General features: G+C 38.4%; 1 protein-coding gene across 1 annotated transcript in view; it reads left to right on the top strand.

The window, feature by feature from the left end:
* Efcab1 (EF-hand calcium binding domain 1) overlaps positions 1-12,836 on the top strand; it is a 17,484-nt gene extending 4,648 nt beyond the window's left edge. Inside the window, exons 2-6 of the mRNA XM_021209725.1 lie at positions 4,246-4,404; positions 5,068-5,172; positions 7,744-7,895; positions 8,229-8,333; positions 11,584-12,836. Of these exons, the coding sequence (XP_021065384.1) occupies positions 4,246-4,404; positions 5,068-5,172; positions 7,744-7,895; positions 8,229-8,333; positions 11,584-11,643 (581 nt within the window). The 3' untranslated portion in view covers positions 11,644-12,836. The remainder of the gene's footprint in view (positions 1-4,245; positions 4,405-5,067; positions 5,173-7,743; positions 7,896-8,228; positions 8,334-11,583) is intronic.
* The last annotated feature ends 2,160 nt before the right edge of the window (positions 12,837-14,996 follow it).

The following is a 14,996-nucleotide window of genomic DNA, read 5'->3' on the forward strand; positions in this document are numbered from 1 at the left end:
TCTGTATAGCCTTGGCTGTCCTGGAACTCATTCTGTATACCAGACTGGCCTGGAATTCAGAAATCCACCTGCCTCTGCCTCTGCCTCCCAAGTGCTGGGATTAAAGGCATGTGCCACCACTCCTGGCTCCATATTTCTTTAAGGGAGTTATTTATGTCCTTCTTAAAGTCCTCTTTCAGCATTATGAGATGTGATTTTAAATCCAAATTTTGCTTTTCCAGTGTGTTGGGCTATGCAGGACTTGCTGTTGTGGGAGAACTGGGTTCTGATGATTCCGTGTAGTCTTGCTTTCTGTTGGTAAGGTTCTTGAGCTTGCCTTTGGACATCTGGCTATCTCTGCTGTTAGTTGGTCTTGCTGTCTCTGGCTTGAGCTTGTCCCTCCCATGTGCCTGTAAACCTTTGTCAGCACTCAGAGGAGCTTTCCCCTGGCAGGACCCTTGCACAGAGGACTGTGGAACAGTCCCAGCTCCTGGATGTAGATGGAGGTTGGAAGGCCCCTGTCCCAGCTGCTCCACAGCCTCTGTGTCCTGTGAGCTCCAGGCTGGTCCAGCCTTAGACATTCACCTGAGAGAAAATGGTGACCTCATCTCTGAATCTGGGAGTTAGAGTACTCCCTGGAAATGAACTCTCCCCTGGCAGGACCTGTGCACAGAGGTCTGCGGAACAGCCCTAGCTCCTGTTGCAGATGGAGGCAGGAAGGACCCTGTCCTAGCTGCTCCACTGTTTCTGTAGCCTGTGTCTGGGTGCCACACCTAGTTAAATTGCTATAGATATTCAACAGCTGTGTGTGTGTGCATGTGTGTACATGTGAGTGTGTGTGTATACACAACAATAAACAAAGGTCATGAATTTGGAAGGGATTGGAGATCATGAGAGGTGGAGGAGTTAATAGAGAGGAGGGAGAGACAGCAGTAGCATAGATGCAGTGTTGTCATATGAAGTAGTCAAAAGGTTTTAAAATCAGTGCAAAACTTTTTCTTATAGATGACTTTCAATCACTGTCATAAATTAATCTAGTGCCACTTAAGGGACATTTCTGTTGAGATTTTAATGCGGTATTGCTGTTCCTATCTCAAACACTGAAAGTTCTTAACTTGTAGAGCTTTCCTTGATCATGCATATGCACATTTATATCATTAGATTTAACATTTTAACTATTTTATGTTTGGTACTTGGTATTAAGTTCAAAAGATTTGCTCTTAACCATGATGATGGGGGTAGAGTTCAAAATGCCTGCTAGTAGATATATTAAACATTATCTATTCAATGTTTCCCCCTGTATATGTATACCTACTATATTTTAAGCTATAGATGAGGCATATAGTACAGGTCCAGTTAGTTACAAAGAATAAATTAAAATTGTTACAACAATATACTATCATAAAATTCAGGTTTTTTTTTTTTAAATTGCATCCATCAATCTTGCACTATAATAGGTGAAGTGAAGCTTCACACAGGAGAGGACTCTGTACATCACAGGGTCATGTCATTATGATAATCATCAGTCTCTAGAACTTTCATCTCTCCCAAGCAAACCCTGTACCAACCAAACACTAACACCCCTTTCTACTGCCACAACCACTAGAATCCACCAGACTCTGCCACTAAGTTGAGAAAAGTGTATATATCATGTAAACAGAACCATATTTTCTCCTCCTGTTTACATCCACTTTTGTCCATAAACATGCTTCTTTAGTTTACTGTACTTCAAAAGATATTAGAAAATAAAAATTGGCAAAGGAAAACGGGATTTATTGACCAGTTGGATAAGTTGAGTGATGGTATCTAGCTTTCCTCCCTCCATGCCTGTGGGCAGCTTCTAGTTTATAGAAAGCCAGGAGAGAGAGTAGGACACATGTGAGCATAAATACAAGGCGGGTCTTTTCTTGGGGAGAAAGGGAATCTGAGCCCAGTTGTTCTGTTGTTCTGGTTCTCCATGGGTTCTCTATTGTCCCTGTTCTCTGTTGCAGAGATAAACTTTTATTCAGTTCCAGGAAAGAAAAAGAAAGTTATCTCTGGTTTTGATCTAGACCTGACGCGGTAGGTCCATCTTTGTGCTAGGTCCATCTATCTCCACGATAGGTGTATCTCTGTGCTGAGTCCCATCTCGGTGTTGAGAACCATCTCTGTTCTAAGTCCATCTTTGTGCTACATCTATCTATCTCTGTGCTAGTTCCATCTATCTCTGTACTAAGTCCATCTCCATGCTTGGCCTATCTGTCTGTGCTAAGTCCATCTCTGTACTAAGTATGTATCAGTGCTAGATCTCTCTCCCTCTCTCCCTCTCTCCCTCTCTCCCTCTCTCCCTCTCTCCTTCTCTCTCCCTCTCTCCTTCTCTCTCCTCTCCCTCTCTCCCTCTCCTCCCTCTCCCTCTCCCCCTCTTTGCCTCTTTCTTTTTCTCTGTGCTGGGTTCATCTATGTTCTAGACCCATCTCTGTGCTAGGTTCATCTCTATGCTAGGTCCATCTATCTCTGTAAGTCCATTTCTGTGATAGATCTATCTTTTTGTGCTAGGTCCACCACTGTGCTAGGTCCATCTCTGCTTGATTTATCTTTATGTTAAATGTAAGGCATGAGAGTATTATTGTACAGTTAGGTTTGTTGTGGTTTTTTTTTTGAAGGTCAGCTTCTGGCTCTGACTCCTGAATGCCTCTCGTTTTACAAGGAAAAAGCAGGTCCAATAGTGAACTGACAGACAGAAGTTGTTCCTTTTACATTATTTTTCCAATGCTGTGGCATCAGCATGAGGTCATGGCTATACTTTCCTTCTGTTTTTCTACTTAATGCCCATGCATCTTGCAACAACCCTTAAAAGCCAGGATTCCAATGCTTGGCTATATCACATTTTGTTTAACTACTCATCCACCACAGAATATGTAGGTTGCTCCTGTTAGCTCTTCTGAAGGTGGTTACCGTGAACATTGGTGTCTAGGCATACGGCTGAGTTCCTTCTCTCACTTCCCTAATGCTGTACTGAAGTAGATCACAGGATCACATTGATAGGAACTGACAGGATGCTTTCCATTATAACAGTTCATTTAAAAGTCTTAACAATTTTCTACTATTTATTCGCTATTTTTTCCTTTTCCAAAGTTTTAAGTTTTTTCTCTAAAAATATGATTCTTAAAACCAGGAACCACCCCCATCTGTTGTGGCATGTAGGATAGGGTGCAATTTCTCTATTTTCTCTTATACACAGGCTTTGTCCTTATGTGTGAAAGCATGCATTCATAAAATTTCTCCATCTTCTACTCATATTTCACATTTAAATTCACTTATATTATTTTTGGTGAACTGTATTTTAAAATGTTTTATTTGCTGTTGCTGATGATGATGTTGGTAGTACTGGTGCTATATAATTGTGTGTTTGTGTGTGTGTGTGTGTGTGTGTGTGTGTGTGTGCAAGTGGTATCTAACTCAGGTCATCAGGTCTCCATGGCAAGGCAAGTGCTTTTTTGTTTTAACCAGCTGACCTATGTTGCCAGCCTTCATGTATGTTCTTAATGCCAGGAAGTATCCATTCTCATACTCTCTCATTCTCTCTCTCTCATATTCTCTCTCTGTCTCTTTCATCTCTTTACTTCCTCTTTCTCTTTTATGTTTGTGTGTGTATGTTTTAAGTAAATAAAAAAATCCTTTTACAAAAGTAAGTTTCATTAGATTCTTGTTAATGTTCACATAACTTGTAGGAAAAAAAATGCTGGTTTGTAGAACACGCCTAAAATTTCTGAATTAGAAAATAAATCTTGATATCAAAACTCTGTCTTATAAATGCAGTGAAATGAAAATCATTACACAGATATTTGGTAGCCTAAATTTCCAGAGAAACTCTTGTTTGTAGCTGTCATACATACCTCCATCAAATGCTGGCTGTTGCTGACAATGTGAAACATTTCTATTGTGACTATCCCTCTGCATGCACCGGGAAGTTTAGAATTTGGCAGCATAGTCATTTGGATCACATGACTGATACCTAATTTTTTTCATCCTAAATGCAATGGGCCTACATCTATTTAGCATTTGACACCAGCAGGAAGAATTTACCTCCTTAGTGTATATGGTGATTTGGGCATCATCTTCCTTTAATTCTAAAGCTGTGACTCAGAATATAGGTGTCATGTAAATGGCAACCAACTATTAGATGTCTTTGGTTTTGAACACATAAACTCAATAATGCAGTATTTGAGTAAGAACTTAAAATTTTAAAGTGCACTTTTGTTATGTGTCCATTTTGATCTTTTACAGTTGATAAATTTGAGGTGAAATGTCTTATAACACTTTTCTATAATTTGGTGGGAGACGTAGCAGAGAGGCCAGGAGTAGTCACCGGACTAGATCGTAATGTATTTCGGAACATCTTGCATGTGACATTTGGAATGACAGATGACATGATTATGGACAGAGGTAAGATAACGTATGAGTCAAACTGCCTTACCCAACTGTAATTTACAAAGGTTTAAGGCTGAGCTTACTAATGGGAGGAATCATTCCCAACTTCATTTGAATGTATATTAATCTTCCAAAGTGTGCGGGAAAGGAAGTGGTCTCCTCTTCCTTTTGTTGTTTAGAAAAAGACCAAGGTTGTGTTGGATAGCTAAGTTCATACAGTTATACAAAAGCCCCATAGTGTTCCACTTTTATTTAAATTTTCTTACATGCTTGCAAGTAGTTCATGACCAGTTAAGGCACACTTCTACCATGTAACAGCAGCACTTGTCTTGAGGAATAAAAACATTATTGCTTTCGATTAAGAAGCTTAAATATCTAATGACTAGTGTCTTTATTATTATTATTATTATTATTATTTATTTTTTCACCCATATTTATATATTAATAACATTATTCATTCCCACAACATATGAAGAGAAAATAAAAATATAATTAAAAGACTAGTTTGTGTAATAAGTTTAGTATGTAATTTTAAAAGGTTATGTATCTCAGTTTCTTTTGTTAAAGGAGGGCATGAGGCCTTGGGTCTTGAAATAGCTGTGAAAAGGAAAGTGATATGAGACTTGATATATTACAGAGTTTTAAAATACAACACAAATTACATTGTGTCTTTTTTAGTATTTCGAGGCTTTGATAAAGACAATGATGGCTGTATAAATGTATCAGAGTGGATTCATGGATTATCACTGTTTCTTCGAGGGACTTTAGATGAAAAAATGAAATGTAAGCCTACAGATGACCTATTAGTTCATACATTATGATCAATATACCAAAAGCTTTTAAATGACTGTTTTCCAAACCACCAATAAAGTGGTTTTGGTTGGTTGGTTGGCTGGTTGGTTGGTTGGTTGGCTGGTTGGTTGGTGAATCCTTTCTATTGGGGCAAATTTAAGTTAATAAAGGATGGGAGTGTATTAATTAAAAGAGAAACCAAGCCATTTAAGGAGTAAATGGCATGGAAAGAAGCACCATGAACTGTGACCTTACATTCTAATGATGTGCTAGTACATTCAACTACTAAATAACTCACAGCACCTGACAGCAAACATTAAACCAGAAAATATAATCTAAACTTTCTTGTTCTTAAATAATTCTCAATTAATGGAGTTATACTTCATTTAATTAAATTAATGTAAATATACAATTGCTTTTCCATGTTTCCAATCAGTAATGCTTAAGTTAGTGCTCCTAGGTGTATCGATTCAAAAGAAATGTGTAGAGAGGGACAGGAATAGTTCCCTAGTGTACACTAACATTCCCATGAAAGTCAACTAGTATCAAGATTATGCAGGAATAAGATATGCATTTGCACTAAATACTTTGTCAGAGAAAATGCTACCTTAGTAATAATCTCTCTCTCTCTCTCTCTCTCTCTCTCTCTCTCTCTCTCTCTCTCACACACACACACACACACACACACATATTGCACATATAAATGTTGCATGTAGCTTTTACTGCCCTGCCTAAGCTCCAGGAACAGGTCACACTACCAGTCTCTGCCCAGAGAATATTAGATCCTTAGATGAAAAACACAGGCACACATAGTTGCTCAATTTCAACTTGTCTTCTTGGCTCGACTGCTGGGCACAGCCAATCTACCTCAGCTATAGTGCCCTTCTCAGTACTCCCAGCTCAGCAGCCTAAAACTATACTCAATTTCAGTCGTTCAGCCTCCTTCAGTCCCAGCTCAACATCCCCAACCTTCTGCCTGTAGAAGCAGCCTATGGCTGCTCTGCCAGAGATCTCACATAGCTGTTTGGCATTTCTCTCTCTGAAACATGGCAAAGTTCCTTTCCTCTCTCCCTGTGTCTCCTAGCTGGCCTGTGGGGACCCAGAAGTCCTGCCTATTCTGCCTAACAATTGGCCAGCAGCATCTTTATTGATGATTCAAGAACCAATTGGGGAACAGGACCTTAGCAAAAGCCAATCTCGCCATTTTTGTCCAATAAAATAAAATAAAATAAAATACTCTTCTCCTAGACATAAATACCATGGTTTTGCACAAAACCATAATAATCATATAAATTACAAAATATAATATGCAGTTAACATCATATTTGTACATTATATAAAGTACTCTACTCTCATTCCTAACTTAAAGAATTGTGATTCTACCCCTGGATTATGTTTAGGTTTTTGCCTGTAACATCCTCTGAAAACCATGCCACGTTATAACCTCTCTCTCAGTGTTAAACAACTTGAGTTTGATTATGAGACAACTAGCCTTCAACCCCATCAATAATCTGAGAATGACTTAAATATTACCTGGGTATATAGGAAGCATCAAACACAGTTTCTTAAACTTAAACAATTGTAGAGACAGCTGTCTAACTGGACAGCCCCCTTATTTCTTATAACATAGAACATCTGTGTTAAGCCTTTTGGCCCAGAATCACCTGACAGATCTATGCAAAGCAGGATTATGAAGGATTGTTTACCCTTTCTTGGGGTAAACAGTCTAACAATCTAATGGCAGAGCTATCAGTTGACTATTCCGCATAATGTGTCCTTTTTCCAGAAATAGCCTACAGATGAAATAGGCAATTTTTGCCTTGTGGCTACCTTGCCATGATAAGCAACTTATCACGGAGGTAAAGGTGCTCAATTTCTTCTTTGAACCAAGAAGGGGGTACTGTTAGGAGCAGACATGTCTATAGTCAAGTGATCTAATAGTGGTGAAATGATTAAATGTCATATTCTGTGGACTTCTGATGTTTTTGAAAACTATCTCTCCATATAAGGTATATCTGAACTTGACTACTCTTAGCTATTTCTAATTGAGTAATATCAAAAACATCTTATTATAATTAAATCAGAATCTAACATAACAATGAGTTTGCTATCTGACCCTTAATTTGTGTTGCTTAATCATCTAAAACCAGTTTGTAATATCCATTATTAGAAGGACTGGGTCTAAGCTTTGTATTCTTAAATGAGTGACATAGGCACTATGTATATCTAAGAGTAACTCTATTAATCTCAAATTTTGTATCAATATAAGAATGAAATCTTAGCCGGGTGTGGTGGCACACGCCTTTAATCCCAGCACTCGGGAGGCAGAGGCAGACGGATTTCTGAGTTCGAGGCCAGCCTGGTTTACAAAGTGAGTTCCAGGACAGCTAGGGCTATACAGAGGAACCCTGTCTCGAAAAACAAAACAAAACAAAACAAAACAAAACAAAACAAAACAAGAATGAAGTCTTTATCAATATAAATTCTGTACCAATGTAAGAAATTATAACTTCAATTTTAAAGATCAATTATAAAGATCTTTATTAATTTAATTTTCTTTAGATTGCTTTGAAGTGTTTGATCTGAATGGTGATGGCTTCATTTCAAAGGAAGAGATGTTCCATATGCTGAAGAACAGTCTTCTCAAGCAGCCCTCTGAGGAGGACCCTGATGAAGGGATTAAAGATTTGGTTGAAATTACACTTAAGAAAATGGCAAGTATGGGTAATTTAGAAGTTTAATATTGAAATTTATAGGGAATCCACAGGATAGAAGTAATAATGGAGTGACAGTGATTCAGTATTCTGTTTAGTTAAATAACAGTTAACATTTGCTTGCTAATAAAATATCTTCTTTGGGCTGCAGGTGTGGCTCAGTGATAACTTTATGCTAATACCACCCCACCCTCCCTACACACACTACAAAAGTTATTTTTCAACTTCCCAAGCTAATCTCTTATTTTCCTATTAACACCTGACTGTGAAAAAAAGAGTGCATTTGCAGCAAGAATGCCATGTTCTGACTGACCCAGGCTGTGCACCTCACAGGACCATGACCACGATGGGAAGCTGTCTTTTGTAGACTATGAGAAGGCTGTGAGAGAAGAGAATCTCCTGCTGGAAGCCTTTGGGCCATGCCTGCCTGATCCAAAGGTAACAATCTTCCCTTGGTTGAACCAAAACCTAATTTGTTACAGCTAACCTAGAACACCTTGGCTTTCATTATGGAAGCCAGAAAAACATATAAGCATAGAAAGACCCCATAGAGAAGGGGCAGCTTCTCTCGGGGACTGTTACATCCTACTGCTCACTATTTTTCATCCCTTAATGCATTAATCCACATTGAAAAGAATTCGTGAGGCTCAATGTGCCAGAAGTTCAAAAGAAAGGCTCAGTGGCTGCACTGGAGGGCAAAAACAACATGAAAGATCATTACACAACATTGTGATAAGTGTATCATTATAGTAATATTAGATGACTTGCATGGTGTTTGCATTATGCCAGGCAATGATGCAAGAATGAAACTTTATAACACCCAATTTATAAATGAGAAATCAAACAGAAGATTTACACATTTTATCAAAGCTAACTTAACTAATCAGTGGAGTGACAGGGGGGGATAGGCTGGTGCCATTGTCCATAGAGAGTGTGTAGAATGTGGTGCTGGGCAGGTAAAAGAACATCCGCACCATCCAAATGACATGAAGAGAGGGAGGCTTACCCATGGGACCAGTTCAAAGATAAAATAGCCAGATAAGATGGGGAAGTAATCCATGCAAAAGAAGTGACATGTGTACAAAAAAAAAAAAAAAAAAAAAAAAAGAAAGGGAAGAAAGGGAAGAAAGGGAAGAATGGGAAGAATGGGAGTGTGGAGGGGTGGAGGGATGGAGCGAAGGAGAGAGCGGGAAGAATTTTACAAAAGAGCCTGGTATATACTTGGCTAGACATGAGGCAGCAGGTGACTAGAAAGACTATGCCCTGCAGAGCCTGGGTTTGTCTGGAAAGTGATAAGGATGTGGTTGTATTTAAGCAAGCAAATTACGCCAATTATGAGTATCCCCATCCCCTGACCTCTAGTTTCTCCAGCTACCAACTCAAGTGTCTATTCAGATATTTTCTAAAAGTTTCTAGTTTCTCCTAAACTTGAATCTCTCCTGTCTCCCTTGTGTTGCCAAATGGTGGCCTGTTTCCAGCAACTTCATCAACCTGAGAGCCATGTTTGATCTCTCCTGACACTCTGAGCTACTCCTTCAGCATTTAGCCTTAAATATGGCCCATGCCATTCGCTACTATCATCTATTCTGTCTAAATAACTAGCTGTGTTACTCCCACTGTTTTTTCCCTACTGCCTTTTCACTGTAACATTCACTATATTTGAAAATGCACATTACATCATGCCCCACCTTTTTTTCCACATCCTCCAGTGAAATCTCCATATGCAGAATCCTTTTCCTGTCTTTCCAGAAACATCTCTCTACTTCCACATTCTCTCAGGCATGGCAGTGGAGGCAGTCAACTCTATGCTCTCCCCTTCCTGCTGTGTCCTTCCCATCTCTTGCCCAACCCTTCACATCCTCAATTCCCTAAGTCATCCAATCTCACTGGACTTACTGCATTGTTCAGACAGTCTTTGCATCCTTACCCTTCATCTTTGTGTCCAAACTTGCTTTTTGTACTATTTCTCTCACCGTATTTAATTTGTATGCATATTGTCTCATCATATGACTGTGAATTTCCTGAGGTCAGGAAAGAAATTTGTTTTTCTTGGGTTTTACACAATTTATGTATTAACAGAATAGATGACTAGAAAAACATGGATACATGAATGGAGATATAGATGAATGGATGGAGGAATGAATGGATGATCTCCAAGGTTTCTGGTAGAAAGTTCTGGGGCTGTCCCCCTCTCCTGTTCAGAGACTGTTTAACCATTCTTTTGTACCTTCCCAACATTCTTAAATTATTTCCTATTTACTAAAACTTCCCTGTTAGAATTCTAAAGGCTTTAAAAGCTTTTCCTTCTTGAAAACCAAACAAGGAGGTAGAGAAATGGCTTAGCAATTCAAATCATATGCTTCTTTCGTAGATGATTCCAGCTGGTTCCCAGTATCCACATCTGCCTCTTGGTCTCCAGAGAAATTTGATGCCTCTGACCTTTACTGGCACCCACACTCATGTGCATATACCCTATATGGAAACACATACAAATTTTTTAAAAAAATTAAAAAAAAATTTAAATAGCAAATGGAAATGGCAGGATAAAAGGAAGGCAGAAAGGGAGGGTATGTACTCACACGAGTTTCATAGCCACTTCTACTTGTACAGATACATGTCTTGAGAAAAATATCCAATTTAAGACCAAAACTATCATGTGTCACTCCCCATCTTCTAGAATCTTGTTGTTGAGATTACCCTCTTTCTCTCCACATCCAGTTAATGGATCTCATGAATGTCCTTGGGTTTTTGTATGTGCCAGAGTTCCTAGAAGTGCAGAGCTTAATGTTGCTCCCCACTGAAGCCTCATTCCCAGACTATTCACCATCATCCTGGCCTACACTAGGTTTGAGGCCACTGGAAGGAAGTCTGAGAATCAAAAACACAGGAGAAGTTACCAGTGCTCATTGCATTAGTCAGAGCAGAGGTTCTCAATGTGGGTTCAATCTATTGGGGGTCAAATGACTATCACAGGGGTCACCTAAGACCATCAGAAAACACAGATATTTACATTATGATTCATAACAATAGCAAAAGTACAGTTATGACATAGCAAAAATATTAAGTTTATGGTTGTGGGTTACCATAACATAAGGGACTACATTATTAAAGGGTCCCAACATTAGCAAAACTGAGAACCACTCTTGACAAACAGGACTGATAAAATGAAAAAAAAATGTGAGTATTTGAGATTTTTGGTAGTGGCCTACAGTCTGTGGCTTAACTATTCTAATGATGACTGTTCCCTAATGGAAAGTCCAAGAATCCAGTAGTTGTTTAGTTCACAATCCTGGATATCTCATCTGGTCTTCAGTATTCATTGGGTTCTGAAAGAAGTAGACTTCAATCCCAGTGAAGGAATCCACTGGCCAGGGAAAGTGAGGGCAAGCAAGAAAACACCGAAAGCATCCTTCTTTCATGTACTTTATGTGGGCTGCCTCCAGAAAGTCTGGTCTAGATTTCAGGTCATTTCTTTCTTTCTTTTTTCTTTTTTTTTTCACCTTAAATGATCCAATCAAGAAAAATGACTCAGTAGCATGGGTTTTGGTTAATTCCAGATATAATCAGATTAATAACCAAGAATAGCCACCACACCCATCTTCCTTGTCTCTCTCTCCTCTTTATTAGGAGGACACAATGTTTTGTTTTGTTCTTTCTCTTTTTTAAGTTCAGCACCTTTATCTTACAGAGCCAGATGGAATTTGAAGCCCAAGTATTCAAAGATCCAAATGAATTTAATGATATGTGAATTCCTCAATGTATTGTTGTAAGTACAAAAGGAGCCACATTAAGTTCATCTGTTCTTCTCAGCTCAGAAGATGCCGTGTGGTGAGATGCAGTTCACTTGTATGTATTTTAGTTCAGGACATCCTCAGAGATACTGGGTTTGGCAAGAGAGGTTAACATTGTTAAAGATATTTCACCACATGAACTCTGTTAAGACATATATGTGTCATAAATCTCCAGATTCATCAAAGCCATTAGCAAATTATATAGCGGTCACTTATGTATACAATCTATATGTCAGAAAGAGTTTGCTTCTATAACGAAATATTGTTGAAACTACAATTTCCTTCATAGCAATAATTGGTGAAGAGAGTACCAAAAACAAAAAAAACCAAACAAACAAAAAAACAAACAGAAAAAAAACCATGTCAGGTACTGAGGACTACACAGCAAGATGAAGGATACATGGAGACTATTTAGTATGCTTTCTTCTGTTATGTGAGGCTTTGCTTCAACAACATTGGAGGGCAACAATTTGTCACTCACACTTTCATAGCCACCATAGGAGTTAGCCTTCTGCATGTAATTGGCCCTCAATAAATATTTCAGATTGGACTTAGAGACAGAAAACTGCCATATAATTACCCTCTATCCATGAGCAGATAGAAGTTTTCTCTATTTCATGAGTCCAGCTTTTAGTTAATCTCTGGAGGCATGTCTGACCTGTGCATTGCAGTCAGATGCCAAGGCCAACTCCTCTCTGGCTTCCAGTGTCATGCCCCTCTCACTTTGCTATCATGCATTCATCATCACCATATATAATATAATGCCATGGCTTCACACTGTGTGATGTCCAGTATACAGCCTATTATCAGGGATCATGTCACATTGTATAATAATGGTTCTGACCAGTTATGCCAACCCAAAGACTCCATCAGGTGCTGTGGCATCATGTGGCCATGAAAGGGCACCCTTCTCCACTTGAGGTCTCTTTGAGCTCTTTTTTATGTCTTTGTACTCACAGGAGAGCAATTGGGAGGGTTAACTATGTGGAACCTTCACAGGCTCTAGAGAATAAATGGAAAAGCAAACCCACTTCCTTGTTATATATGCACATTATTAAGTTTATGCAAAGTTTATATTGTATACAACAATTGGCTGCTACTAATACCTGGAACAAGCAATTTTATAAAATAAACTGACTTATATAAGGCACTTTCAATGAGTAGTTTCTCTATGACAATTATAAATAATAAAACACAATATTTATATTTCTAACTTCATTGGGAAATGTCAGATAAAAGGGTGTGTAATTAAGGTGTTCCCTTATATGTGCATATGACTAAATAATTATTACTAAAAATTTAAGTAATGTATTTTTCAACACATATCTGTCTGGCTTGAATATAGTCTGCCCTCACAGTAAGTTTCAGGTGCATTGACTGTATCTTCCTTTGAATAACTGAAACCCAGTATATCTTGACTGACACAACTTCCTTTCTGCTTAATGGTGGTCATAGCCACATACCATCCTACTTTCTGCAGCTATGAGATTCTCAACTTTGAATTCACATAGAAGAATGAGATGTAGTACTTACTATCTTCTGTGTAAGGCATTTTATGTTTTCATAATGCCCAGCTTATCAACACTGTCACAAATTATATAAAGCACAATTTGCAAGGCTAAATGATATCCCCCAGTAAATGTATATAAAATATATAAATATAGATCATGACCACATTGTCTTTTTTATTTGCCTAATGGCAGACAGATTATTTCTGCTTCATGGTTGTTTACCTGTAACATGTGAATGCTGTAAAAAGAATGCAAGAGTCTGGTGTCCCTCTGTGTGTAGATTTAATTTCATTTTGTACCTCTGCTTCTACTTTGTTATACTTTTTTCCTTGATGGCTGTCCTAATGTAAATTTCCACTAATGCTATGAAGGTTTTTTTCCCATAAACTGCCAGCATGTGTTACTTTTGTGTGTCTTTTTAACACTAGTCACTAAAATTGGGGAAATGACACCATATTGTAGTTTGGGCCTGTACTTCCTTAGAATGTGGCAACACTGTACACTTTTTTTTCTTCTTCATCTTGACTTTATTTCATGTTTTTACTCACTTTGCATCCCGCTCACCTTTATCTAAAGTGTTGGTCACTTGTATATATTTACAAAACATGAAGTTGGGCCATTTGCCCAGTTTGCATCACATCTTCTGGTGTAATTGTGGTTCATTGAGAAAAAAAAAAAATCAGAAGCTTAAGAAACTAAAAAGCTAAAATACTAAAGTATTGGTAAATATTTTGATGAGTCCTTTCAGTTTTTAGAGGCATGTTTATGCTTGCTTCACCACATGTGCATGTGATTGCATTAAAACTACATCGCTTCCAGATGCTGCCTTGTGACCACTTTTTAGGTTGGCCAGTGTTTGTCCACAGCCTGGCTTGTCTCACCTTCTGTACATCAGTGCCACCATCAGCATCAGGCCACTGATCATTGTGTACACTAAATTTATTCTAGTGTTTGCAATTATAGTAACTAATGACGAGCACCTAGGAGGTCTATCTCACATGCCTCACCATTGACTCTCTTGGAATCAGTTTGAAAATTAAATTGTTGTGAGGTCATGTGTGGTCCTGCAGTTCTCACAAAGCTGATTCTGGTCTATGAAAACACCAGTCTCATCACTGATAAGAGCAATCTCTCCAAAACCATGGGTGATTTGTATCATTTGTTTTATCACTGTAATTGTTCTCTGAATGTCCTAGTTTGATTTCTATTGCTATGATAAAGACCATGAACAAAAACCAACTTGAAAAAGAAGGAGTTTATTTCATATTACCCTTTGAGGTAACTATCACTGGAGGGAGTCAGGGCAAGAAGTCAAGGAGGGCAGGAATTTGGAAGCAAGAACAGAAGTAGAAGCCTTGGAGGAATGCCGATTACTGGCTTGCTCCTAATGGCTTGCTCAGCCTGCTTTCTTCTATCATCCTGAACCATCCCCCAGGGGTAGCACTGCCCATAGTGGGCTCGGCTCTCCCACATAGTTATTAATCAAAACACGCTCCACAGACTTGCTTGTATGCTCATCTTATGGAAGCATTTCCCTCATCCTCATTTCCTCCACCCAGATGACACTAGTTTGTGTCAAGTAGCCCAAAACCTAAACAACATACTACATGTAAATTTCTACATTGTGTTATATGTGAATATCCCTTCTTATATAATATTATTTAAGTCCTAAAAATGTGAATTAAAAACCATAAATAAAGTCAATACATATTCAGGTGATGCTGGCACACAACTCAAAGTGCACATATGCCTCGTCCATTAGCTTCCTAATATGCATAAGGAGCATAACATCTTTGCTC

The sequence above is a fragment of the Mus pahari genome, chromosome 12 (genome assembly GCF_900095145.1).
Source record: "Mus pahari chromosome 12, PAHARI_EIJ_v1.1, whole genome shotgun sequence".
Lineage (NCBI taxonomy): Eukaryota > Metazoa > Chordata > Mammalia > Rodentia > Muridae > Mus > Mus pahari.